Source organism: Opisthocomus hoazin, chromosome 6 (genome assembly GCF_030867145.1).
Source record: "Opisthocomus hoazin isolate bOpiHoa1 chromosome 6, bOpiHoa1.hap1, whole genome shotgun sequence".
NCBI classification, from domain to species: domain Eukaryota; kingdom Metazoa; phylum Chordata; class Aves; order Opisthocomiformes; family Opisthocomidae; genus Opisthocomus; species Opisthocomus hoazin.
In genome coordinates this window covers 482,824-509,868 of record NC_134419.1, presented here as the reverse complement: position 1 = coordinate 509,868, position 27,045 = coordinate 482,824, and the positions used below count along the sequence as shown (strand labels likewise).

The 27,045-nt window shown below is 38.4% G+C and overlaps 1 protein-coding gene across 1 annotated transcript in view; it reads left to right on the top strand.

The window, feature by feature from the left end:
* TNNI3K (TNNI3 interacting kinase) overlaps positions 1 to 27,045 on the top strand; it is an 84,293-nt gene that overhangs the window by 14,105 nt on the left and 43,143 nt on the right. Inside the window, exons 6-17 of the mRNA XM_075424219.1 lie at positions 5,802 to 5,900; positions 6,146 to 6,284; positions 13,573 to 13,717; positions 13,809 to 13,913; positions 14,579 to 14,673; positions 15,309 to 15,458; positions 16,609 to 16,695; positions 17,914 to 17,970; positions 18,993 to 19,085; positions 19,171 to 19,228; positions 19,347 to 19,541; positions 19,864 to 19,968. Of these exons, the coding sequence (XP_075280334.1) occupies positions 5,802 to 5,900; positions 6,146 to 6,284; positions 13,573 to 13,717; positions 13,809 to 13,913; positions 14,579 to 14,673; positions 15,309 to 15,458; positions 16,609 to 16,695; positions 17,914 to 17,970; positions 18,993 to 19,085; positions 19,171 to 19,228; positions 19,347 to 19,541; positions 19,864 to 19,968 (1,328 nt within the window). The remainder of the gene's footprint in view (positions 1 to 5,801; positions 5,901 to 6,145; positions 6,285 to 13,572; positions 13,718 to 13,808; positions 13,914 to 14,578; positions 14,674 to 15,308; positions 15,459 to 16,608; positions 16,696 to 17,913; positions 17,971 to 18,992; positions 19,086 to 19,170; positions 19,229 to 19,346; positions 19,542 to 19,863; positions 19,969 to 27,045) is intronic.

Genomic DNA, 27,045 nt, shown 5'->3' with positions numbered 1-27,045 from the left:
AAACATGTGTTATGCTGTTTCATACTCTTAAGGGCTATATATGTAGCCTATATGTAAATGACTATGTATATATATATGCAGGTGTGTGTATGTATACCTTGTCTGCTGGGGACCTTCCCCAGACTTGTGGGCAACCAGGGGCAACTGAGGATACTGACAAATTTAGCTTTACGTTGCAGCCTCCAAAATGGTTCCAAAAGAAGGTAAATCCAACAGCTATGTTTGTGCTGCTTGTTAAAGACACTATGCATAAAAACAGCTGGTGACAGCCTTGTATTACCTAGACAATCTGTGTGTGAAGAAGGCTAAGCTGAAAGAAGGTTAAAACAATTTACAACTGGTCACACCAAGGAACTCAATTAAAAAGCTGTTAACCTTCAGTGTTTGTCAGCAGCTCCACCAGTGATGAGGGGACAAATCAATCTGTAGCATCTGTTTAAGCTGGTGAGTGAGGAAGCATGCTAGCAGGGCAAGCTAGCTGTTTATATTTTGAAGGTCAGCTCTCCAGGTGGAAGAACAAGGCTCCTTGGTGTGTCTGTCAGCAAGCAAGGCTGAGAGTGAGCGGGGATGGGCCTTTTGCATTGCAGCACTACGTCCCTGAGCTCACAGGACATTGTGACATCCCCTTCAAGTATGCATACAGCTTTTTTTATTAGCTTAATAGAAGACCTTCCTTGTGTATCCCATTACTAAAAAACAGGTAAGAAACCACCTTATCTAACTGCTCTGTGCAAGAATTATAATGGAGATATTAACCAGAGTCTTAACTCTTTAATGATCTTTTTCACTTTTATGGAGTATGTATTTAATGTTTCCTCTGAGGGAAATACAAAGTATGCTTCTCTGCACTGGGGTTTCTAGTAATTTTTAAAATGTCTGGGCCTTGTCCTGCAAATGTCAAAAGCAGGCTTGCTATTTGTCTCACGTCTTTAGCTCCTACCAAGGTTACTGAAAAATAAGGGTGCTCAGAATCTGACAAGGATAAGACCATTAACTTGATACGAAATAACTTTTTGTGAGTGGTTTTGAAAAGCCCCTTATTTCTTCCTTGGGAATACTCAGATCTTTATCACAAGTATTCTCCATAAATGGAGTGGGACTCTATATAACTCATTTGGTTCATCTGCTGGTCTGGGGGCTGAAGATTTATAGTCCAAGTGCAAGCTCTTTCTTTGCTTCTTTATACGGCTTTGAAAATTTTCAGGTAGAAGCTCCTCTACTAGATTAAATAGCTTTTGTCCACAATTTCAGTAATATTCATGCAAATATGCAATAATTTTTCCATCCCACTAAAAAATAGAATAAATTTAAGAAAGATAAAACAGATTTTTTGCTCATCTTTCTAATTCCAATAAGAAATATTTATTTATACCATTAAATAGCAGAGATGTACACACCAATCTATGCAACATAGTTGGGGAAAAACATTACTTTGTTCCCCATTTCCCTGAAGAGTCTGTCTATGGCTTTCACTCCATCGCCACACCTGAAGCCTCTAGAGTGATCAGCTCTCTCAAATGGGGATATTGAAGGCTGTCAGTGTCACTGGGATGTTCCAACTCATTTGAGTCAGTGTGGTATATTAATATTTAATGTGCTCTGTGACTTAGTGCTATATTTTACTTCACCAAAACTATGCTGTTTGCTTATTTTATCTATTAACAGAAATTGCAGTTCTTAATGGGAAGAATGAAAAATTATAAAATAATAACATGGCTGAATAAGTATAATAAATCTCTCATTAAGACTGCTATTTTTGAAGACATCAAATGTTTCCAGCCCAGGGAGGTCGTTGCTAAATAATGCATGTGCCTCATACACATTTATGTGTTGTTCAGTATTACTGCACTGGAAAACCAGTATCGCTGCCTATTTCATTTTCTAAATTAAAGTTGTTGTTCTGAGATTACAACATTTACAGATGTGTGAACTGGACTAAGGGTTGCAGGCAGGATGAACCAGTGCTAGCGAATTTTTGTAGTCTGCAAACCTAAGAATGTGAAGTGTGAACGTGTTTGTAGCAAGGACCTGCTGGGGAAAATGGGAGCTGGTTCCATAATATGTCAAGACACCAGTACCTGCATCTTTCATTAATGATTTGTGACCTGTGTTTTGTCTGACTGGAACAGCTAAGATAAAAACACATACAAAGGCTTATTGCTGGTCTGATGCCTGTCCTTGTCTTACAGAAAAGCATGTATTAAACATTCTAATAGACATTTTCCTAAGAAAGACATTTAATTGTACACTCATCAGCAAGTTGTATTTAAAACATTCACAACCCCCTTTAGGAGTTTCTTAATTCAGTCTGATAGTTTGCTCTGAAATTCTTACAGATACATGGAAAGTTAGGAGTTGTAATAATTTAATGCAAAGATACTTCTTAGAACATGACTGATCATATCTACGTTTGCTAAATTGAAGGAAGTTAGAAAAATGCTTGCCATTTATCATATCTTTATTGTAATAGCTTAATTCAGAACTCTGAAAATCATATTAGATTCTTTAGATATTTTAGTGTAGGGCTGTAGAGAGGCTAGCACTGGTGCAAAGGCTGTAATTGTTGAAGTTGTCTTCTCATTTAAATTTTACCTGCTAAGAAGTCTATAAACATTAATGTTATTTTCTTAGAGGATTTCTTATCCCTTGCTTTTGTCCAAAAGTCCTTATGTAGTCTGTCTTACGTTTTATTCTGATTCCTTCTAACCTTCAGAGTAGCTTAATTGTCTTTGAAGTGAATATAATTGGCTTGAAGGTTCAACAAGTTTCTGAGTAAACCTTTCATAAGAGAATTCTAAGAAAAATTACAAAGAGTATTGTTCAAAGTATCCAAAGTATCATAAATACTCATTATGTGAGGAAAAGGGGAACGGTTGTTTCCCTCATACTGCAGGCTGCACCACTGTGAACCTAGCCCAGGAAGCTGCTGGCCGTCTTTGTGGCCATGCTGTGCTGCTGGCTCTCAGCCTGCTGTTGACCAGGGTACAAAGGTCCTTTCCAGCAGAGCTGCTCCCCAGCCAGCCTGTCCACAGCCTATGCTGTCGCAGTGCAGAATGTTAGTCCTGTTGAACTTTGTATGGGTCATGTTGGTCTGTTCCTTCAGCCTGTCTGGGTCCCTCTGGATGGCAGCCCCACCCTCAAGTGTACTGAGGACTTAATCTGACGTCCTCTGCTAGCATGATGAGAGTGCACTCCATTGCTACCTCCAGGACCATTGCTAAAGGTATTAAAAAGAATATGTCCCAGTGTAGACCCCTGTAGTACTCAACTTCATACGAGTCTCAAGGCAGAGAAGAACTTTTTGACTGCTACCCTCCAAGTCCCATCATCTAACCACTTTTTCACCCACCTAGTTTTGCACATGCCCAGACCATAAGATCTCAGCTTTGCTACAAAAATATTTGGGAGACAGTGTTGAAGACCATGCTTAAGTCAAAGAAAATGGCATCTGTTGTTCTCCCCTCACCCAAAAATCTCATCATTCTATCATAGAGGACAATCAGGTTGGTCAGGCAAGACTCACCCTTGGTAAATCTGTGCTGACTGTACGCAGTCCCATTGAGGCATTGAGAACTGCTTTCTCTGCAGCTTGGAAATTTCTCCTAGGTTATGAGCTGCACCTTTGTCGTAATCTGTCTCCTGGGGTTAAAAATCTTTTTTGGTCTTTTGATAAGAATTTAAAGCTCTTTTTACATCAGAGTTTTTCTACTTTCTGAATTAATTTTATCCTTACACATCACTCCAGCATACCCACCTACTTTTAGTGACTATGACAACTTTCAGCATTTTCTAAGATAACTTTCTTCTTTCTTAGCTTGTCTGTGAAACTATCAAGATTGTCTCTGTACTCCTCTCATCATTTACGGTGGAGTGGAGTTTGCTTAACATGACTCACAAAATTCTTTTTGTCAGGAGATCACAAAGCAGCTAGCATGGTTGCCATTTCTACAGCTTGGAAAAATGTGTCAAAATTCATCGAGTTTTATGTTTATCATCAGAAGACAGAGCACTCAAGCACTGGAACAGGTTTCCAGGGAGGCCGTGGAGTCTCCATCCTTAGAGACTGACAATATTCAACAGCTGACTGGACGTGGCCCTGGGAGATCTGCGCTAGGAGATGCTGCCTTATGTAGAGGCATTGGACTGTATAATCTCCAGAGCTCCCTTCCAACTGCAAAGGCTGTGTGATTCTATATCTTCTGCAGAGTCTGGCTACGGCTGCTTGGAATGCTGTTCGTCCTGAGGATTGGCTTTTTTCAGGAGTCCTCTCACTCCTGTCAGCTCCCACCTTCTCCCTTGCCACATGCTCAGAAATCTCATGTCCCTGGAGCACCACCACAGCAGCAAAAGACAAGCATCAGTGTCATGGGGCTTGCTGGTGACATAACTCACAGACGATGCTCACTGCTTATCCTATTCACATCAGAATTGCATCTGTCCCTGCGTAGTATGCTCCCAGGATACTTCCAGCTTCTGGAAAGTAATATTGGACACAGATGGCCAACATTCCCCATCATTTGTACCCAGAGAAGTGACAGAAATAGGCCTGCAGTGCTGCTTCCAGGGAAGGCTTGCAGCTGATATCATAGAGAAATGGTTAAAACTGACGGGAAGTAGACACGCTTGAGTATGTCAGGGAATGGACCTTACACATAAAATGCATTCAGCTAGACCCATTGAAAAAATGTATTTCAATTTAAATTGTGTAAAGAAATAATCCCTGTACACTAATGTTGCTTGGTAACAGGTTTTCGTTCTCTGAGTACTTGAGAATGACATGGATTTAAATGAGTGGCCCCCTTGTTGCATGTGTGAAATGATTTGTCTCAGCTTAGAGAGCAGTTGATAGAAATGTGCATCATTGCAGCTAGCATTAATTGGCATCACCAGTGGAAGTCTTGGTGGGAAGGTACAGGTATAAATAGTGTAGCACAGTAGCTGGCCATTTCCCCTTCTTTGTCAGTTCTTCTGATTGCCAGGGAGGTGTTTCCCAGTTGCTTACTGTAGTGTGGGTGATTCAGGTCCAGCATCTTCCATCATCATTACACTCAAAACTTAACATTCATTAAAATGATACGTAGAACTACTCAAATAATCCATGGCACAAGCCCCTTAACATGCCTAAAGACTCATTTGTGCTTCAAAAAAATTAGCAGCCCTTAGGCTTCAATGTGTAATCCAAAGTGGTTTCATACAGATTTCTATTTTGACAGTTATTCAGAAAGCCAATGTTTGGTAATTCATAGTTGTCCAGAAAAACACTGGCCTCCTGAAAGAACAAAATGGGAAATTTGAAAGAAAGCGCTTAGGGTTATTTACTGAAGCCAAAGGGCTATTATTGTCTAAAATACAAAGAAATCTTTACACACCAAGGGAGTTATGCTTGAGGATTTACCTTCACACATCTATATTTAGAAGATCTTTTTGGGGTTTTTTTACTTCTAAAAACTCTGATATGCTTATTGCTTTTTCTTCATAATGGTTTAAAGAAAATTAAAGGTTATTCTGAGAAACTCTAGACAGTCATTTCTGTGCCTCTTACTTCATAAATCAGTCTTTTTACTAGCAAATGCGTTTTCAGCCTTATTTGTATAGCATCAGTGACATTCAGTGTTCAGTTGAAGTACTGTACACTAATCACTTTTACATGTGGTACACAGTTCTTCACCTTTCTAGTTTGCCTGTTTGGGGCTTTTTGCTTTTTTTAAAACTGGTGATACAAGGTTTCAAATTCTTGTTTTAATAGCTGACCACATATATGTCATGCTTCTGACTGGAATTTTCTGTTTGTTTCCTTCTAGGCTGTTGATATTCTTTTGCAGCATGGAGCTTACGTGAATGTTCAGGATGCAGTTTTTTTCACCCCGTTGCATATTGCTGCATATTATGGCCATGAACAGGTAACTAAATGGGGGAATTTCAGAAAGCCGAGAAGAGGAACACTGAGCGTTAGATAGGTTTAGTGTTAGATATTTGTTTTTGTAGGTATGTAACTTAAAAATTAGTTTTCTATTGAATTTCTTCTCTCTGTTTTAACTTTAAAGAGATACCCACGTATAGCATTACCCAATGCAATACTGTATCTGATTTTGTCAAAAGAGTTACTTTCATTTGATGTTTTAATTAGCCTTGATGAAATGTTTAGGTAACCCACCTCTTACTGAAGTTCGGAGCTGACGTGAATGCAAGTGGTGAAGTTGGAGACAGACCTCTCCATTTGGCTTCTGCCAAAGGCTTTCTCAACATCACAAAGCTCTTGATCGAAGAGGGAAGCAAAGCCGATGGTAAGAAAAGATATTTTTTTAAAAATCAAATTTAACATTGTATTTTTTAAGTAGAGTCAGGCCTTGAATCTTGAATTTAGCTTCCTAACATGTATTCTCTTTGTGTTTGTGTATCATCTTTGGGGAACTGAAACAACAAAATAGCAGTTGGAGAGTATTCTTCACTTCTCAAGTATGCTTGGTTTCTCTCACTTGCATTCTGTTTCCATTAATACGTTAGAAGTGAAAAACAGCAGCAGCTGAAACCAAAATTAAGATTAATATACAGGGGTAGCTTACTATTGAGACACTTATTCTATCAGAGAACATTCGACCGTGAGGTATGTATCTCCAATCAAAATGACCTGAATACATAGTGAACTCCTAGTGCATGAGATACAGATGAAGGATTTTAACTCAAAATTATACAGCAAGTAATTCAAAATAATTCAGATGAGAAACTGCAAATGGCTCACAAACAATTCAACAGAAAATTGAATCTTTTTAGCACATACTTCATTGTGCTACACAAGCTTCAAATGCTACATTGTGTGACATTGTCCATAAGAGAAGGTGTGTGTGAGAGAGACACATAATGGGATGGGCTGATAAATCAGTCTATTCGCAGGCTTTTGGTATGCTATGGAAGACAGGAGTCCATGCATTCTTTTTACAGGTAATCTCAGCCTGATGCCAGTAGAACTATAACATTACGGTGCAGCGCTGTATATTTTGCATGTGCTGCAATTTAAAATATTTTCCACTGTAATTAATATTAACATGCAACTAGTAGTACTGCTGAATTATTCTTGCTCTTTTGTTCCCTCTCCTTACACTGTTTAAGTAGTGTAGAATACACAAAGCATACCAGACTCCAGCCTTACTTTTCCGTCACTGTGACGCTTGCATCATAGGCCTGTGCATACACACTTGTGGCCACATCCTACAAAGTCTTATTAGTTTTTAGAAGTAGAGGTCAAATTTTATGCGTATTATGAATATTAATGCAGAGATTCTTATATACTAAACAACATCAAAATTATCTGGAAATTTATTTCTTATCCTCAGAATATGAGAAAAAAAACACATTTTTTGAAAAGGAACAATATATCATTTGCAAAAGTACTGCTCTTTAATACATCTTTCAACTACATCATTACTCTCGTTAACTTGTATCTACAATATACAAGGTAAAATTTTGGTCCACTTGAACTCTGGCAAAACTTCCATTAATTTCCATGGGGTTGGATTTTGCCTAGGGGTATCACAATCTGATCTTGGAGATCCAGCAGAACTGGAAAGACAAGAAACAACAACAAAAAAAGCATTTGCTGCAAGAATCCTGCATGTTATAAAAAGAACAAGAAGTTATCAAAATTCTTCAGCTGCTGCTTCTCGATCTGGTATCCTAGACGATATCTGGTTCCAGTCTATGCACACAGCTATTCAGGAATTAAAAACAATAGAGCATAACAGGGGAAGGTCAAAACACGGTGCTGTACATCCGCATTGGAACAGCACACTAAATTGCCAGGCTCAGTCCTTTCCTCATCTCCCCTGGCCCAGTCTCCCAGTGATTCCTGTTAGCGGCTGCGGGAGGGGACGGGTCGTTCTGCGCAAGTTCTGTTGCTCAAGCCTGCTGTCTTTGGTGCTGACTCTGTAAAACGCTGATGTTCCTTAACAATCGGTAAAGCAGGGACAAGAGCCCATGAGCCTTTTTCCTTGCTCAGTATGCCCACTAGTGCCAAACGCAGCATCATTCATGTACCCCTGTTCCTACTCTGCTAGTAGCACAAAGACCATGTTTCTCCCCAATTTCCTCTTCTTTGCTAGATTTCAAAGTATAAATTTACCATAGTCTCTGTGAGGCTTGCCTACAGTACGCGCACCCTACTCACATAGTAAAAATGTGTGGAGGGAAACAGCATGACTCTGATTTGTAAGTAGTTTTCTCAATAGTGAGCTCTTGACGTTTCAGTCTCGATGTGTGTGCAATGAACTGAAACAATTATAATGAAGAAGGGGAAAAGAAGGGATGTTCACTCACCGTGACAAGGCAGTGGGAGGTTCACTATCAGATAGATAGTTTATTCTAAAAGGAAAAGAATCTGGGACACCGTTTCAGATCCTTTTCTTTAAAATCAGTATCTTCAGCATTGGAAAAAGGAGGCTGGAAGCAGGAAGTCTTTTACTCACAAAGTAGCACCCTTTGAAACGATATAAATATAGCTGTGAAGGAACAAGTCTTAAATGTCTAGGAATGAGAGGAATTGGTGAAATAACCTGAAGAAATTTTGGCAGCATTCTGTGCAGACTGGTAATTGGTGTCATAAACTTGAAATATTTCTTTTAACGTAACCTGACCAACTTGTTGATCAGCTCTGGGGCCATGACAACTGGAGAAAAACAGTGACAGTTGAATCAGACTGAAAAGGTCAGAATGCTGCTGAGATATAGCAACATTTGCAGTCTAACAATAGGCAAAGTTCTTCAACCCAGCCATAATATGTAGGGAAAACATAGAAAAGAAATGTACTACCCATGTATAGATCATCACAAATGTTCATATTTTACATATGCATGTTTATAAAACCAATATGTTACAAGTACAGTTGGTTCTGCAGATGCTAACCTCATAATTTGTTTTAACCTAAACACTGTAGGGAAGGACTAGGTAAATTCCATGTGTTTTCAGACATCACTAAGGTGTTTCAAGCACATTTCCTAAGGTATGAGTGAGATTCTTATAAGCTCCAAACTCCTTTTGAGACCACTAATGTATCTCAAAGACCAGCATGCCATTTTAAGCTGCTATCACTTAAAGTGCTTTAGCTATCTTGAGATTTTTTCAAACTAATTTAGTACGGAATTTCTAATTTCTGGTATTTTTAACAATTTCCATTTCCTTCTTTCTTTTTTTCATGCCTTCCAAACTCCTACAGATTTTTTTGCATTAATGAGCCAATATGGTTTCTACCAATTTGTATGATTTATTCTGTCAGGAAATTCAGTTTCATATTTTAGAATATGCAAATAGTAAAATGTAGCAATAATTGATGTACAAAGTATCACTTCATAATGTTGGATTCATTCTTGTCATGTGTTAGATTTTTTTCCTAGGAGAATTGTAATAAACAAAATGAAGAGAAGGTTTTTTTTCTTAAAGTAGGAAAGGAAGCTCATTACAATGAGAGTATTCAGCCATCTCTTTCCTTATTTCATCGGGCTGAACTTTTGTCTCCTTCTTGCTTTTCTTGTAGCTTCACTGTACACACGTCTACACCCAGCTTCTCCCTACGAATGAATATTCAGCAACACATTAGATCCAGATGACTCACCGGTTTTAGCACTGGGCTGGGTATAGTCGTGACCTTGAGAGGGGTCTTGTTAAGCTGCTGAGCCCTTTAAGTGATCAGAAAGGTAAACGGCTGGGTCTCAGGAGGGCTGATTTCTGAACCAAAGTCCAAGCTATCTAATTATCTGTTGTTTCTCAGCCTCAGCTGCTGCTTATATGAAGGAAGATAACCTTGATTATTGAAAATAGAGCAGTTGTTTTGGCCTGTTGTGCTGTCAGCCGGCCTGATTGTGTGGTCACACTTTTGCTGATGTCCCAACACTCCAGCAGAAAAAGGAACAGTGAAACAAAGGGTGGGGTTTAAAAAAAAAAAAAGGTAGTTTAAAATTATCAATATGTTCTACTTTTTCTTATGTTCCATTTCTTTGAAATCAGAGAATACCTGGAAATAATCGCTGCTCAAATGCTTGGATGTAGCAGTAGGACTTCTAATGTAGAAGTTTGTATGACTTCAAAATCTGTTCCTTTCAAAATGAAAGAAGAAAATTATATTTGAAAAACTTTTATAGCCTGATAGTGTGGCTAAGACACAAAATATCTACAAACTTAGAGAACTAGTTGGTGGCCAGGAAACAAAAATGTCCTTCACATAAGCTAAATTCTATTTTTCATTGGTCTTCAAACTGGTGGTTGTGGAGATTTCTTTCAGGGACCACATGATATAAAATATATTCTTTGTCGCTACAACTCCTATGGTCTTTCAGTAAAACTTGTCTGCTTTCAGGACCACTGAGCTGCCTAGAGTTGCAGCTCCTCTTCTTTCAAGTATCTTTGAAAATCAGTCATGTCTGCCAAATGAAACAAATATTAAATTTAAAACCAGAGTTTAATATTGAAAATCCAGGCACGTTCAGTCATGCTTCTCTGACTATTAACAGCTATCACTCCTTGGGACTTGGGAAATTTCCCTTATTTTTTTAAAACAGATTTTCACTGTCGCTTTGTCATCCTTTTACTTACTGAAATGGTTTCACCTGTTATTTTCTACATACGTAGTGTCTCAGTCCTAAGAATAATTTTTACAGTACTCCATTTTGTTACAGACAAAAACTGAGCATTTGCTCATTTTTGTTACTTGTTAGGCAACCTGAATTTTTAGTCTCTGACTGCCATGACAGTTGTACAATCTATCCTCGTTTTAATATAAAAATACTTTAAAATCTCTATTTGAAGAGCTGTCCTGTACTCTTCTTTAGTAATTCCTGAACCAATATGATGTACTTTTTTGCCGTAACTTCCTTCTGAAGTTTTTTGACTGATTTTGGTTTATTTTTACTCTGAAATTCTCCTTCTTTTTAAAACAATATTCCAGTTTACCTGTCATGTTTCATTTAGAAATCTAAAAGCTATCAATTAAAACAAAAACCATCATCCCATGTTCTAGTTATATATCCTTCCAGAGGCAAAGGAAATGGCTTGCAAGTATTGGACATCATTTCTCACTGCATAAACAAAGGAGAAGATAAACGTTTTCTTCCTCGCTCCATCTTACACCCTACTGTCTTGTAGAAGCTCATTGCCCTGAGACCCCCGATGTCCTTCAGGCCATTCTGTGGGTACATATTCTAAAATGCTGACATTTATTATTATAAAACTCTGAAATTTATTCCCTTGTTATTTATTGCACTTCAGAATTCATCTGTGTCTGGTAGCACATCATAATAAAAAATAAAAGCAAAAATGTCAAATGAATCTATGAAGTGAAGAATTCTTTTAGGAAAGAGAAATAAAACAGTTTTCTTTACTCCTTTTAATATAAGACTGATAGGAAGGTTTGTGGGGACAGTTAATTAAATTTCCAGGCCACAAGCTTAATACAAGTTACAGGAATTCCTTTTTTATTTTTTGTCCTGAAACAGAATTCAGCTTTGAACTGCCAGTAGACGTCAGTGAAGTTAAAAGTTCAGCTCAGTTTAAAGGACTGTTGGTTTCTGTGAGCATTCAGCATTACTTCAGAAAGGTTTTAAAATAAGGATTTATTTTAATTTTCATTGTTCCTTATACTCACAGAAAATTAAAAGACAGAGCTTCAGAATGTGTGTACTTTACCCTTTGTCCCAAGGAGACTCAGCTATAGGACAGAGTTGTTCCTGAGATGTCTGTCAAAGTTGTGCTTAAAACCTGCATAGCACAAGTTTAGAAAGCTCTAATGGACAGATTATTCCTTTGTTGTCTATTAATTTCTTGAAAAACTGTCTCAAAGATCTGGTGCTAGACTGAATTGAGACCTAAATGTTGTACAAAGTAGATTTGATTTGTCAGTTCTATCAGTTATGGTGTCAACCAGTTATGGTTGTTCTATCTCTAAACATAGAAAGAAATACACTAAGAATCACACAAGTATAGGCTTTCTTTTAAAACTTAATAAAGATCTTTTTTGGATGGAGAGAGCAATATTTGTATATCTCAGCACCAATAGACAACTCCGCCTAGAACTTTGTCCAATATCTTCCTTGCTTCCTATGAGATGGGTAAAGGAAGAAGTGTATAAGGTATGTCCATCCCCATTTCAGGCCTCCCTAAGAAGGTTCCCAGGTGCGGGAATGCAGTTGCCTACCCTGTAAACAGGCAGAAGGCTCCCTGGCGTGGATGTGGCCAGGATAACTGGCAGTCTCCAACGATTCCTACCTGTGGGTCAAGGATCTTCCAGACACGGCTCCACAGCAGAAGCATTTTTAAATAGATGTTCATGATAAAAAGTGTGTAGCATTATCCTACAACAACCCTACTATTTCACCCAACATATCTGAGAATATCAGCTAGCCAGGAGTTTAAGAAATCACATCAAATTCAAATCCTTTGTGCATATATGCTTATCTGAGAGGTATTTAGCATGAATTAGGTTCAGTTTTGTTTTTAATGTTATACTTTTGTGTGTTGATTAAAGCAACTTTGTTTGCAGGTAAGATACAAGAATTGATCTTCAGAAATTTAGAAAAAATACTTTTATTGGATATATTTTTATAAGTTGTGTGCAACATACACAATGCGTGTTTTTGTGACATAACACACTGGAAAGGTACATCTCTTAAACAGAACAAGACTGTTGTATCACAGATTGTTTGTTTCCCATGTGAAATTATATTGAACCAACAGAGACAAATACCATTCTCACCCAAAAATAATATACTATGTCTCCAGTTTGGTCCATTCTTTTATAGAGTTTCATGTTCTGTCAAAGAATATTCCCGTCCTCTTAAATATGTGAAACACACACATCATCCTTGCAGGTGAGAAGAGGCATCAAGCAAAATGCAAATATTGGTAATCCAGACATTTGAATGAATTCTGCTCTTCCTTTCTTGCCTTTTAGATGTTTATATTTTAATAGTGACTATGAAAAATATATCCTTATTATGTCTTCTTTATTTTTTAAAAAATTTCTTTTTGTCACTGTATAACTATATCAAGAATCCTTGATCCTGCTACTCCAAGTTAACATAAACCTTAAAACCAACTGGATTTTCCTTTCCCAATATCAACAATGAAGTATATTTCTGCCTAGTATTGTAATTAATAACTGTTGTTCCATGCATTTGGAATAACTCAGTGGATTGCTTTCTTGCGTACAGTATCTACATATCTTACTTTTTCTTCACATTATAATGTACTGACAGCAATTGCTCTTTCTAAGGGTCATTTATAACTTGTGATTCATTCACAGACAGATACACCAAAACATTCAATACATCTGCTACTGGAAGAAAGCAATTATACCTTAAGTCCAAAAAATCATCTTAACAGTGTAGCACAGATGACACTGAGTAATGTAGTTTTGATATAAGAAAGCTCACAGAATTTTCAATTTTAAAGAAATAGGACTATAAATATTTTAGCAGGAGGTTTCATAATGTATATGCACCACACATGTACACAACACAATACTAAATATCCAAAACAAGCTATGTTAAGTATAAAATACTTTCTTTGGTCTCTTTCCGGGTCAAATGGCAGTGAATGCTCAGGACAATGAAGATCACGTTCCTCTGCATTTCTGCTGTCGATTTGGACACCATGAAATTGTAAAGTTCTTACTCCAGAGCAGCTTCGAAGTTCAGCCCCATGTGGTGAATATCTATGGAGACACACCTTTACATCTGTGAGTCACGTGGAGAAACTCTCTTTTACATGGTTTGGGCCTAATTAGAAAGCTGCTGTTGTTAACAACTCTTTACTGACTTCATCTTCAGTGCGTGTTACAATGGAAAGTTTGAAGTTGTCAAGGAAATAATTCAGCTCTCAGGAACAGAAAGTCTCACTAAAGAAAATATATTCAGTGAAACGGCTTTCCACAGGTGAGATGTTTAAATGCCATTATGAGTAGAATTCCACTTAGACATGCATGCAGTACAACACCTGAAATTACAGATGTCTCACCCACAGCTGGACGGGGAGCAAAGCAAGCAGTGAGCTCGACATGGATGGTAAGCTTATATCTTGAGATACAAGAGAGGACACGAAGTGAGAGGTAGAACCAGACAGTGAAAGGGGAGAGAGAGAGCAAGCAAGAGGGAGGAAGGTAGGCAGGGCACCAGGCTCATCAACATCTGGGTGAACAACGATTTCTCTTTCTGTCCAGTGGTGAAGCTGAGCTTACAGCCTCTTCTGCCCAGAAACCTGCTGGGGTCTAGATATTCTAAATTAGAAATGAGGTGGCAGAACACAGTTTGGTCATGATGCTGTAAGTTTGTAAAGTTATTGAAGCGCCACTTTGCAAAACAGACTGTATTAATTTTGCATAGCTGTGGAAAATGATTTTATGCAACAATAATTAAAATGTTTCTGAAACAATAGAAATGAACATGCTTTGCTGGATTAATCATGCATTTGCACATTTCTAAGGATCCTTTATTCTATTACTACACTTCTGTCTCTGTGTAATTTTTAAAAACTTTTTGGCTACTCAAAGTATTTGTCCTTTTATGGACTATAACATTCATTTTTCCCTGTAATTTTGCAGCGCTTGCACCTATGGAAAGAACATAGAACTTGTAAAATTTCTTCTTGACCAGAATGTTGTAAGCATCAATCACCAGGGAAGAGATGGCCACACAGGTAATGTCATCATCCTTACTGTGTGTAAGCGCGTATGCCAGCACCAAAAAATCAGTCAGGATTTCCAGGGTGATTCCCATGGTAATTCAGTGATCAACATCCAATTACCTTTCAGACAGAGCTCCACTTTTTTGAAATATATTTGCAGGCAGGCAAAGAAGTGATAAGAGTTTAGTGAGGATGTGTCAGGCTCTGTAGCTTGTATATGAGTAACAAAACCTGATGCAAACTGATTGTCTCAGAGTTAGGCTTCTAAATAGTTTTAAGAATTGGGCCCGAGCAGTGTTCTGCTAGGGACTGGGCATATAGGATATAGTGTCTGAAGGGCTGCACACCTCCGTATCCCTACCACGGGCAAGGAAAAAAAGCACCTTCTTTGTTTGTACTTGCTTTTTCTCACGTACAAAGTTGTTAAATGTGATTTGCAGGTGGCAGAGTAAATGCTGACAGGTTGTATAGCAGGCAATAAGTTGTTTCTTGCAGCATTAATATTTTATTTTCACCTATTGCCTCAGGTATTGTTTTTTAAATTTATTCCTTTACCGAGGAAATCAATTTGCACTTTATAGTTGTTGCTGCAAGTCCTGTTATGATGTTCTGAAAGTTGTGCTTACGATGTTTCTCTGATGTTCTAGGATTACACTGTGCTTGCTACCATGGTCATATTCGACTTGTACAGTTTTTACTGGATAATGGAGCTGATATGAATCTGGTAGCTTGTGATCCCAGCAGGTCCAGTGGAGAAAAGGATGAGCAGACCTGTTTGATGTGGGCTTATGAGAAAGGTATTTCAATTTTGTAGTTTCTGCCAGAAAATCCATAGAAACACTACAGGAAGGAGAGAACAATGCAGGAAGGAGAAAATACTACAGAATAACCCCGCAGTCCCTGTAGACTCAGAGCTCTCACCATCTGCTTTCCAGTTTCTGGCATGAAGGGTTATAAAAACCGACCCTTTATCTTCTCAGGTACTCTGTTAAACATCAGCTTTATTCAACAGAAACTCAAGTACAGGAATATTTATGTGCTGCTAAAATAGAAAACATACAGCGTGTTCAGAAAAGGCTGTTTCTGCCTCTGGTATCTGCATGAGTTCTAATTTTATTACTGAAGGAGGCATTACAAGGAGCAATGAATCAGAGTCAGTAATCTTAAATTCTTGCAAATGTGGATCAAAGCAAGGCATATACCATGTTTCATGTCCTATGTGTACAGCAACATCTCGGTTTTCTGTCCTGTTCTTGACTTCATGACTTCTGGGACCTCCCCCCAAGCTCCAAAAGCATTGCAGTACCGTTTACTATGAGAACGACTGTAATATAGTAAAGCTATATATTTCAAAGGCCTTTCAAAAACCTGGTATTAGCAAAATACTCTGTATGAAATTACTGAGGGAAAATTCATCTTTGAAAGGTTTGGAGAAGAATTTTGAATATTGCCAAGCAGATCTTCGTGCATCAGACATCTGGTAGAGTCAGCACATTGTGCATACACCGCTCTCTTCTGGTTCCTTGCAAAGGAGGACAAGGAGCATATCAACTGTCTACAGCAATGTCGTGTGCAAATATTGTCTGGTTTGGGACACCGAAACTGAAATATTTTCAGGCACTGGTTTTCCTTGTAAGGCCCATTGAAGACTGTTGTCAACTTCCATTTTAGGATTTCTGTAGCAGGGTTTCATTTGCCATATATCACATTTTAGGATTAGGTGGACTGGCAAAAATAACATGCTTGTTCTTATTGGCAAGTATTTCCTTATATTTCTGTAGTTAAAAGTCACAATATGTTTCAGATTAGTGCCACTGTATCTTTGTTTACATGTTTTATAGGAGCATTATATTTTTTTTTAAATCTGCTGAATTTGTATAAATCAATTAAAAAAAAAACCCTATTGCATTTGCCTGCAAATCTTGATATTTCCTCATTCTTTCTTAGGTCATGATGCCATCGTGACCCTTCTGAAGCATTATAAGAGACCTCAAGATGAATCGCCCTGTAATGAATACTCACAACCTGGAGGAGGTATGGTCTGAGAAATCACTTTCTTCTGTAACTTCAGGGTCTGATCCAAAGACCACTGAAGTCTCTGGGAGTGTTCCACTGATGTCAGGGAGCTTTGGATCAGTTCTGTCTGGCGCAAAGAAAATTAGTGTAATGAGAATGCTGTTTTCCTGGTACCCTCTATTTCTGTCAAAAGCCTTCCTTTATCTTGAAATAGAGTTGTCACTTCACATTAGTCACTAGGAAGAAAAGCTAAAAGCTGTGAGATGAAGATCAATCCCTAGTAATCATTGCTCTTACCTTTCTACATCCTTAGTAAGTTGTTTAGCCATTCTGTTTGTATTGTTTAGCTCTGATGTTTCTTTGATTGCTGACATTCAGTATATTTCTATACTCAGTCCCCTTCATATTTTTTAATATCTTTGGATATCTAATTGCCCCTTGAGAAGAATTAATTACCCTTTTTGCTACAAAAATCCTCATTTGTTTTGGCAGCTAAGTGACAAGTGCCAAGAAGAATGCTAACACAAGCAGTTAGATAAACAAAACATTTTGCAATGTGCTGGGAGCGCTGCCTGCAGAGAGGGTGGGTACATTACAGGTTGTGGCTGGTCCGGGTCGTGGACCCCTCCTGCTGTGGAAACGGGAGGAACGCTGCAGTCAGCAGCAGCACCAAGCTGCTTCCGACATGGTTTGACCTGTTCCAGGTTTAGGTTTATTGTAGCTCAACTCTGTGCAACTCTTTAGGCTGCTAACTTTTGCATGTATTGGAAATTTATGTTGGCAAGCAATTAACATACCCAGAGAGAATTTCTTCATGCTGATTGTTAAAACAACTCAGCTCCCACTTAAGCAGAAAAACAAGAGATGACCTTTCTATGGAGAAAGCTGAGGTCTTTTGGAAAATCTAGTTAGTGAACTAAGTGCAGTATGCTCACAGCCCAGTTGTCAGAATTTGTGAATCTGATCAGAGTTCCTTTACCAAATCCAGCTGATACAAAAGGCTACACTGGCCTCTTTAACACCAGTGAAAGTCAGTATCGTTCTAGAGAGGTTAGTGAAGCTAGATACAAATTACTTTCAAGAACACAGCAATATAACATCACAATCATATGTGCTTAGGTGTGTTTTCACATCTTTATTTTTCGTTCTTTAAGCAACCATTGCCTCATTAATTTATCAGTACAGATACTTGCACTGTCTGAATTCCGTAAAACTCATTCTGTTCTTTTATTTCAGATGGTTCCTATGTGTCAGTTCCATCCCCTCTAGGAAAGATCAAAAACATGACTAAAGGTATGCTCAACGGCAAGGGAAATGTTGAGCTTTTATGAGTTTTTATGCAAGGTGTTTGTCCACCTAAACATACTAGACAAGATTCATTATTCCTGGAATTTTCTTTCTTCATAAATGTGATGATGTGCATAAGCAGGAGCTATTTTTCCCTAGAATAATTTTAGAAACAATACACTTAGCTTTGTTGCTCAGCATCATGATAATTCCTGTATTTATCTCCTTTTCATTTCCTTTAAAAATATATTTACTTTTATTTCTTTGGAGAAAAGGATGTGATTCTGAATTAGTACTAATCAAATACACACATATCCATGAATGCAAACAAATATTGTATGGAGTTCCACTGTAAGATGCCTGGATTATCATTACAAGAAAAATTCTATCCAAAAATAATTCGTGTTAATCTGAAACACATATAGACATTCAGATGAATATTTGTACTTTAAAATATTTCATTTTTTGTGGTGCTTTCAATTTTCCACTTCAAATATTCATGCTGGATATAACCAAATCCTTACATTCTTTACATAGCAGCATTGGAAAGTTGTGGTTACAAATATTTTTATAAACTTAATAGTAATAAACAAAAAAAATCAACAAGGTAGCAATGTTTGCTAATTATATTAAGTTGCAAGACTTAGGTTCCACATGTCACTGAAGAGTTAGATCTGGAAGAACATCCCCTGCATTAGTAATGAGCACTAGCTGTACAGAAAAAAAGGGACTAATTCTCCATATAAAGGATTTTATGCAACCATCATATGGTACAGGCAGAATATGCTCACGGGACGGTGTTCATCAGTGATAAGGTTTTAAAGCCAAGAAAGCCCAAGGTAACTGTAGTATTGCAAGTACTTGTCTGTTATAGGGGTTTACTATGGTTACTGAAAGAAAGGCGAATAGAGTTACCAGTCACCCAATTCACTGAAGGAAGATGAGCTTTTACTGGGCAACGGTTTTGTGACGTTGAATGCTTGTATTCTGTCTCTTCCTATAAGCAGGAGAAGTGTTTTCTTTTGCAGAGAAGGCAGATGTTCTTCTCCTCCGTGCTGGTTTGCCATCACATTTCCATCTTCAGCTCTCTGAAATAGAGTTCCATGAGATTATTGGCTCAGGTACCAGAAATAAAAATGCATCCATTTTAAATGTCTGATGTTCATAATAAATATCCTTGTGGCTATTTATTTTAAATCATTTTAGGATCTTTTGGAAAGGTATATAAGGGACGATGCAGAAACAAAATTGTCGCAATCAAACGGTAAGTTTATCAGACTTTTCCATCTTTTTTGTTTAATGACCTAGTTTTAAGTATTAAAAAAAAAAAACATATTTTATTCTATTTTTGCCTTACTGTTTTCTCTCATGTAAATCCTAAGCTATCGAGCCAATACCTACTGCTCCAAATCTGACGTGGACATGTTCTGCCGTGAAGTTTCCATTCTCTGCCGACTGAATCATCCGTGTGTCATCCAGTTTGTGGGAGCTTGCTTAGATGACCCAAGTCAGTTTGCTATAGTCACTCAGTATATTTCTGGAGGATCGCTCTTCTCCCTGCTTCATGAACAGAAGAGGTATTCTGCTTGTTCTCTGCTTGGGCTTGTGATACAGAATCTGGAAGAGTAGTAGATTATGCTGATCTAAATAATGTTCATTTCAGTATAAAACAGTAGAAAAAATTTAGCTTTGTTTCAGATTATTTGGTATGCAAGGGAAATTAATAAGTAATTGTTATTTAGTTGTCATTTTACATAATACACATTTACATTACATAGATTATATATCATTATTTTGTATTTAAAACAATTTTAAAGGTTCTATGATTTCTAGATAAGAATAATTTACAGAAAATTTTTGCCCGTTCATTAACTTTGAGTATTTTTTTTCAAAATATAGAACTCTCGATCTGCAATCTAAATTAATCATTGCTGTAGATGTTGCCAAAGGCATGGAGTACCTCCACAATCTCACACAACCAATCATACATCGTGATTTGAACAGGTGAGTTTCTTTATCCTAAAAGTTCAGGAAATGCGAAGCCATATACAAGCCATATGCCACGTGAGACAGTGATGATCTGCAGTCTCACCTGTACTTGCAGACTCTCCTAGCTGTGTGGGGTATCATTAGTACTGCAGGAAGGTCCATTAGCTTGGAGGAAGGTCTGTTTGCGTCAGCTGGGCTGAGGAATTGGGGCACGATGCGTTCACATTCACTGGAGGCTTTAATATATTTTAGTTGAATGACTTGACAGATGGCAGTCAACTTCATGCTTATAATCATTTCACTGACAGATATATTATCTGACATTCACAAAATAGTTATGCCCTGTTTGCATGCATTAGTCCTGTGGGACAGCCTTTTTACAATTTGTGCTATGTAGCGCATTTCCCCAGTGTAATTTTTTGAATCCAAAACATTCATTAATTCATTTCACCTCCTTTTGCCCCTTTCAGAATGAAGTGCCTGATATAAACTAGTCACTAGTCCCCCTAAGGTCAATGCAGAAGTACAAAAATACTTCCAGAAGGCAATCCCTCCCGTTTGTTTTAGGTGCCTGTCTTGAAAAGGGGAGCACCTTGGATGAGCCTGTGCTTGTCATGGGGAGGGGAGCAGCCATCTGGTTTAGACTAAGTGCCTAATGCTGACACTTACAGGGGTACAGTAGCTAAATCCCAGCCCGGGAGCCAGCTGACAGTGCCACTGGCAAAGAGGTAGGAGAGAGTCTACATGATCCGGTTATCCAGAATTCCTTCCGGAAATGAAACTGGATTGAAGAAAACTCAGAGTTTTTATACAAACCACTATGAGTCACATTTGCTGAACTGTAATTGTCATTGAAGGACGCAACTGCTAAAATCCACTATTTGCTCACATTTGGCCCACCAATGTTCAGTGTTTATTAGAGGCAGGAAACATCTCTACTGAGCAAAATTTTCTAGTATTATGTCCATCAGCAATCACTCAGACTAGCCATTCTGCACTAACTTCTACTTTGGAAGGGGACTAACCAAAGTTACCTGTAGGCATATTTAAAGAAGAGCAACCAGCACAGAAAGTTAGCGCTGCATAGCTGTTGCACTGTTTAGCCACAGTAGTTTGCTTGGAAACGGCTTCTTCATAGATACAAGCACTGTGAGAAAGCTGCTACAAAAATAATTCTTTAAACTAGGATGAATCAAGTTACAAAATGTGTTTTCTTCAGTGTCAGACATACACCTCTTCATTTTCCACTAGCTTAACTACTTGTTTTTTTAAAAAAAATCACAGAAACGTTCATTTTGTTTATGTCTCAAGTGACCAGCCCTACAGAGTTGTGGTGATACAATAAACAACATTTTCCCACATCTTGCGGTAAGTTTTCATTTCTTAGTGACACTGATAGCTGCAGTGAAAGATTCCTTGTGAAAAACACTCTTTTGGAAAAAGGAGCTGGATTTTTCCCTCTGAGTAAAGAAATAAACTAATCATGAGACTATGCCCAGTTCAGGGTTCTGGTATGAAATTCTGAAAAAAAATGAGGCAGTGGCAGTTTTCTGGATGTTGTTGTTGGCACCTCCAAGAGAACAGCATATCTTGCACACGTGAAAGGTTCTGCCTAACACCGAGAGCTCTACAAAGGACGCCCATGAAGGGAGCGACTTCAAATGTAGTATTTGTCCTTTATAAATGGAAGGCTTCTTGCGATTTGAGGCAGAACATGGAGGGTGTGTGTATATAAGATCAGTCACAGGGGTGCAAGCTGAATCCCGCTGACCTCAGTGTCCTGTCGCTGGCAGTGGCTTATAGTGACAAACCGGAGACCCAGGCATGCATATAATGGCAGTGTCTTGAATTCTCTTTCAGTTCCCAAGAACTCTGGGCTCAACAGGGTATTTTCAGAAATGAGTGCCTGCTCTTGAAGCCACATTTTTTAAATGAAAGAATAACTCTATTTGTGGTTACAAAAGAAAAAATATCCCTGCAGATTGAAGAAGAAAATCAGATCACTGATGCAAAAGAAAGTGCACATTTCTTTATTTTAGTCTGAAAAATGCAGTCTCCAAACCATATTACTTCAAGCCAGTCTTCTGGGATTTATGTGCCCTAGGTTTGCAATACTGGCACAATTTCTGCTTTATACTCTGACTGCAAAAATTTTAGCACGCTTTGCTTTACTCGTCTGCTCCAATGTAGGAGTGCATCCATCTGCTCATACTAAAACTGCTACAAGCGTATAAAAATGGCTACTGTTAACCATTGTCAATTACACACCCAATTACTTTATTTAAATGGGCAGATATGGTATTTCTGTATGATTGTGATAAATGTATGCTGCTCAGAAGGGTATTGCTGGTGTGTTAGATATATCCGTGTATATTGACTATATGGGGGCTTAATCTAAGTATATTAAGATAAGCCGTATTCTGCTATTTTACTATAGCAGAGCTACATAAAATTTGTATGTCGAAGTGTATTTTAAATGCACTTTGGATTGACTAAATGCTTTCAAAAAACATGTCATTTATCAAAATTCTTTTAGCCTGAGAAAGCCTGGGCCCACATTTCAGAGGCCTTTGAAATGCTTCATTTTGACATTTAAAATTGTTTTTTCTATTATTATATTATGATATATTATTATATTATAATTATAATATATTATAATATATTATGCATATTTCATTAAAGGACGGTGAAATACCAAACTGTATTGAATTGTGAGATTTTAGATGAAAATGCCTCCTTTTGCTAGAGACAAAATGTGATTTTTGGTTCTGCTAGCCCTTTGATGCAGAAGGCATATTATTCAAACTGGGGATGGTTGGGCTTTCCTCTCACGCAGCATAGCTGTGCACTGCTTTGAACAAACAGCTTTCTCTCCTTGACTGTCATCTCTTTTGCTTTTACAAGGCATCCCTTGCAAATCCTGAGTCTTGGGATGGACATGCAGTTCTTCAATTTTGCCACAAGTCAGGATGCTAACAGTTTCCAACTAGGTACCTTTACTCTTTCAGCAAATGGATCTTAACCCGTCTTGAATGACAAGGTCTGGATTTAGAGCAAAGAGAAACTGTTGATATAACAAGCTTTCAGTACATTAAATTGTGAGGAAAACCTTGGCACTGGACAGAGCTTTTCTACATTAATCTTTCTCAAAAAAAATTAATAGCTGTTGATAACAGCAATATGCCTCCACCAGTTCTAGAGGCTTTTGGAAATGTTACAGGAAAAAAGCTGTTTAGGCCAGACCTTATTCATGAGCATCCAGTTTTTGAAGTATAATGTGGATTTGCTGTGCAGAAAGCAATCTGGATCTCAACCTAAAAAAAAGGCTGGAAGAATGTCTTCTTGCCACCCTATTTTTCTTTTTCCATGATTGTACTTGCCTCGTTTCTCCCTTGCATACCATCCACGTCCACCACCTCTTGTCCTTCTCCTTACAGTCAGGGTTCCCTTCTCCTCATGCCACTGGCTCTGACCTCAGCATCCTCTGCTGTCTCCCGGAGTCTCCTTGACATGCCTGCATTGCTTCACTGCTGCCTTTCGGGCCACCAAAGCGTGGAGCTCAGAGGGGATGCTGCAGCTCTTGCCTCAGTTGTGGTGCCAGCCAAGAGCCCTGTGTCTGAATGCTGCAGTCTGTGTAACTGCTTCAGGGCAGCAAAGATCCAAACCTTATGCATGGTTCAGCTTTACGCCTTGTCACTATGGGCTGCTAGAAAAACAGTTCTGCACTGAAGGATTTTAAATAATGCTTTCCACAAAAGAAAACTCAAAACAGTATCTCACTAGAGAGCCAAAAATCATATCATCGCTTCGCAGAACTTTTACTAGATCATATTTGTAAGGGTCAGAAGATAATTTGCTGTAAGGACATCCGTGTGGTTGATGTGTGGTGCTGAGAGTAGCTTAACTTCCAAAACTTTTTAGTGCGAGAGCAGAAGTCATGTTTTCAGCATGAGTCCCAGTCATCCCACAGGCACAATTACTAGATGAAAATCTTTACGACGACTAAAGAGAAAGACCAAGAGTGAAATTCTGACCCTTTTGTGTTAAGTTTTGCCAGTGGCTTCACAGGAGCCTTACATTTTCTACCTTAAATTTTCACATAGCTTGTAACCCTCTTTGTGAGCTCTGAAGTCTAATGCATTGCACATAATGCATTAAATAAATCTGCAATATGGCTTGACAGAACAGAGAAGAAAATTAATCTTACATGTCTCTACCCTGGAAAAGGGGTTATCCTTCCATTTTGAGAATAATTGGGAGGTTTATTTTGCTTTCCAGTTCTGGAAAAAGAGGTTCTGACAGCTATCAGCAATGGTGACATGTATCAGCCTATTACTACTTACACTGTGGTGAGGGATTGTAGCCGCAATGATTATAGCACTTTAATAAAAAGGAGACCATTTTAGTATCAATTTAATTTAAGCCATAACAGCTGAACATGGTTGGACCAAGCCTTTGAGCGACTAACATTCATTTGATGGCTCTAACTATCTGTAAAAGTTTCTGAGAGCTGGCTTAGTGAGAAAGATGAAAGAGAGGGTGGAAGCCTGGTGGTAATGGGGATGGTGTCTGCAACTCCTCTTTGTTATAAAGTGCCTTATGAAATCTTAAAATAGCAGTTGCCTTTCATTAAATGCACAGTGTGTTAAGGTAGCAGGATCTTTTGATGGCCCCGTTCCCTGGGAAAGGCACAGGCACTGAATGCACTTTGCCTCTCGCCTGCCCTGAGAGGGAGAAGTCCTTGCATCTGGCGGGCCCGCAGAACTACTTGCTTTTGTAAAAGCCAGGATGATTACACACTTCTGATTCTTTTCTCGTTTTTTTCCTTCTGTGGTTTCATGAAGAGAATGATGCTTGGTCTCACCATTTCAAACTGTGTGTGGCCTTAACAGAAGACAATTAATTTCTGATTCTGCTGAACTCATTATTAACCTCCTGTCAGATCGAATCAGATCAGATTTATCTTGCTGCATTTCTCAGAACAGAGGCTTAAGATTTCCTTTCTCATCTGTGGTTTTCAAATTTCCAAGTGCCATTGAGGCAATAATAGCATTTTTTAGCTGTACCTGCCAAGCCTTATATCTGTGGCTTATTTTTTTCTACTTTAGAAAAGAAAAATTAGTAACTGTAGTGTTCACTCATGGTACCAGACTGACAAAACCTTTCTGGAGACTGCCTCCTGCTTTCAGACATGTCCATATGCTCAGCACCAAGGCAGGCATTTTGGCATTCTTTTGTCAGAAAGACTTACGCATGTCATGTGTAGAAAGGGCCTGTTTACGGATTTTTTGTCTTCTCAGAAAAAACCCATCAGCCCAGGTCTTCACTATGTGTATCGTCAAGTTGGGTTTATTCAAGGTCTATACAATCCTTGAGTACATTGAAGTTGAAGCTAGGGCTCAATACATTCTATTCACATTGAGAAATGGTGATAATTTCTGTCCATACTGAAAGAGGTCAAATCTGAACCAAGACCACAGACAAGTCTGTAGTTTTGTATGACTCGCATGCCTACATTCAACCCAGGGTACAGCCTTCAAGAGTCTCTCTAGTTTAGCCTTGTGTTTGATTAATATTTTCATTTGACTTGTGGTGGGGGTCTCAAAACAATTCCACATGTCATACTCAAATCACTTAAATATTTTGATGGAAAGTATATATGGGAGCTAAAATCAGATTAAACTAAAAGTCATGGCTACATTGTATGAACCCACTACACTTTTATGATTAAATTTATCATCTCAAGGTTTGGGTTTAAATGAAGCTACAAATCTTGAAGACAGTGATTGGTGGGAGTCCTGGTTGGGAGAGCTTAATTTTTTTCTGTCTTAAAAACTATTATCTGCTGAAATTTGTGTTCCTCACTTGACTGCTCTTGCTCGTATCCACAGCTCTAATATGGGCAAGTTATGCTTTTTTGTTGAGACCATCAATATTGCTTTCCTTTTCACTTCATCATGTAAGCCATTGCCAACTTTTTCATTTCCCTTTTTTCATATACTTTTCACTCTCCGGAATTTACTTGGATCAGTCAACATTTTGATAAATATGTTGTAAGCATTATTGTGTCCACATTCATACGCTTTTATGTTGTACTTTGCTCAGCCCTTCAGAAGTTGTGTCCTGTGAAGGCACAGTGACTGGTGAATGAAAACCTTGATCTTCAGCGCTGCTAGAAGCTTTTGACCCAGCTAAAGCATTTTGTGAATCTTTCCCTGCATTCCCAGTTTGACAATCTGCGTTTGTGGTGCCAATTTCTAAAGGCCTTGCTCTTTATTTGTTGTATGTAACTGGTGTTTTTGTGCTTCCTCTTGTGTGTTCTTTGCTGAAAATTAAATCCACTGCAATAGCTTCTTTGAATCAGTAAATCAATTTTCAGTAGATTCTATATACACTTTTCCTGTTAAATGACATTTTGCAAAAGGCAAAAGATGTTTTGCCTGCATCGTCATGATCTATATTCTTGTACTGCATCTTGGATATAGTGCATGTCTTTCATTAGAAAACATTTAATTAGCAAGTATTTTGTCCTTGTCCCTAAGCCTGAGTCTGTCCAACATTTATAGAGCTGTAAAAGATTGTAAATGTGGCAATACCTCACTTCTCCAGTTATTTTTAATGGTTTCCTCTCTCATCGGGTTTCTGTACCAGGTACAGAACCTCCTCTTTTCTCTAGCAAACGTGACAGTAATTGAACCGTGTCTCACTGTTTCAGCGAGATATCCAGCTAGACCTACTTAAGCGTGGAAGTGGGAAGATGTTATTCCAGCTCTTTTCAGCGTTTCTGGTTGCTGGCATCTGTGGCAGATGTCCCCGCAGCAATATGTATTTGCATTCTGTGATCGTATCGCAGTGGTTTGAAAAACAAACGTATTAGTGTGTTAAAACTCAGGGGTTTCTTCCCTTCCTAGCAAAAGTGATACTTACCACACTTCAGCCTGTTTCTGAGCTGCTTGGAAAAGCTCAGCTGATTCCTAAGTTGTGGATTTGTTAGGACAAGAGGCTAGTGCAGCCGTACTGTGCAGGGTACGAGGGACTGCATCCCTGTGCAACGCTGACCCTGCTCAGGGCAGCCTGTGTGCAAAATCATGC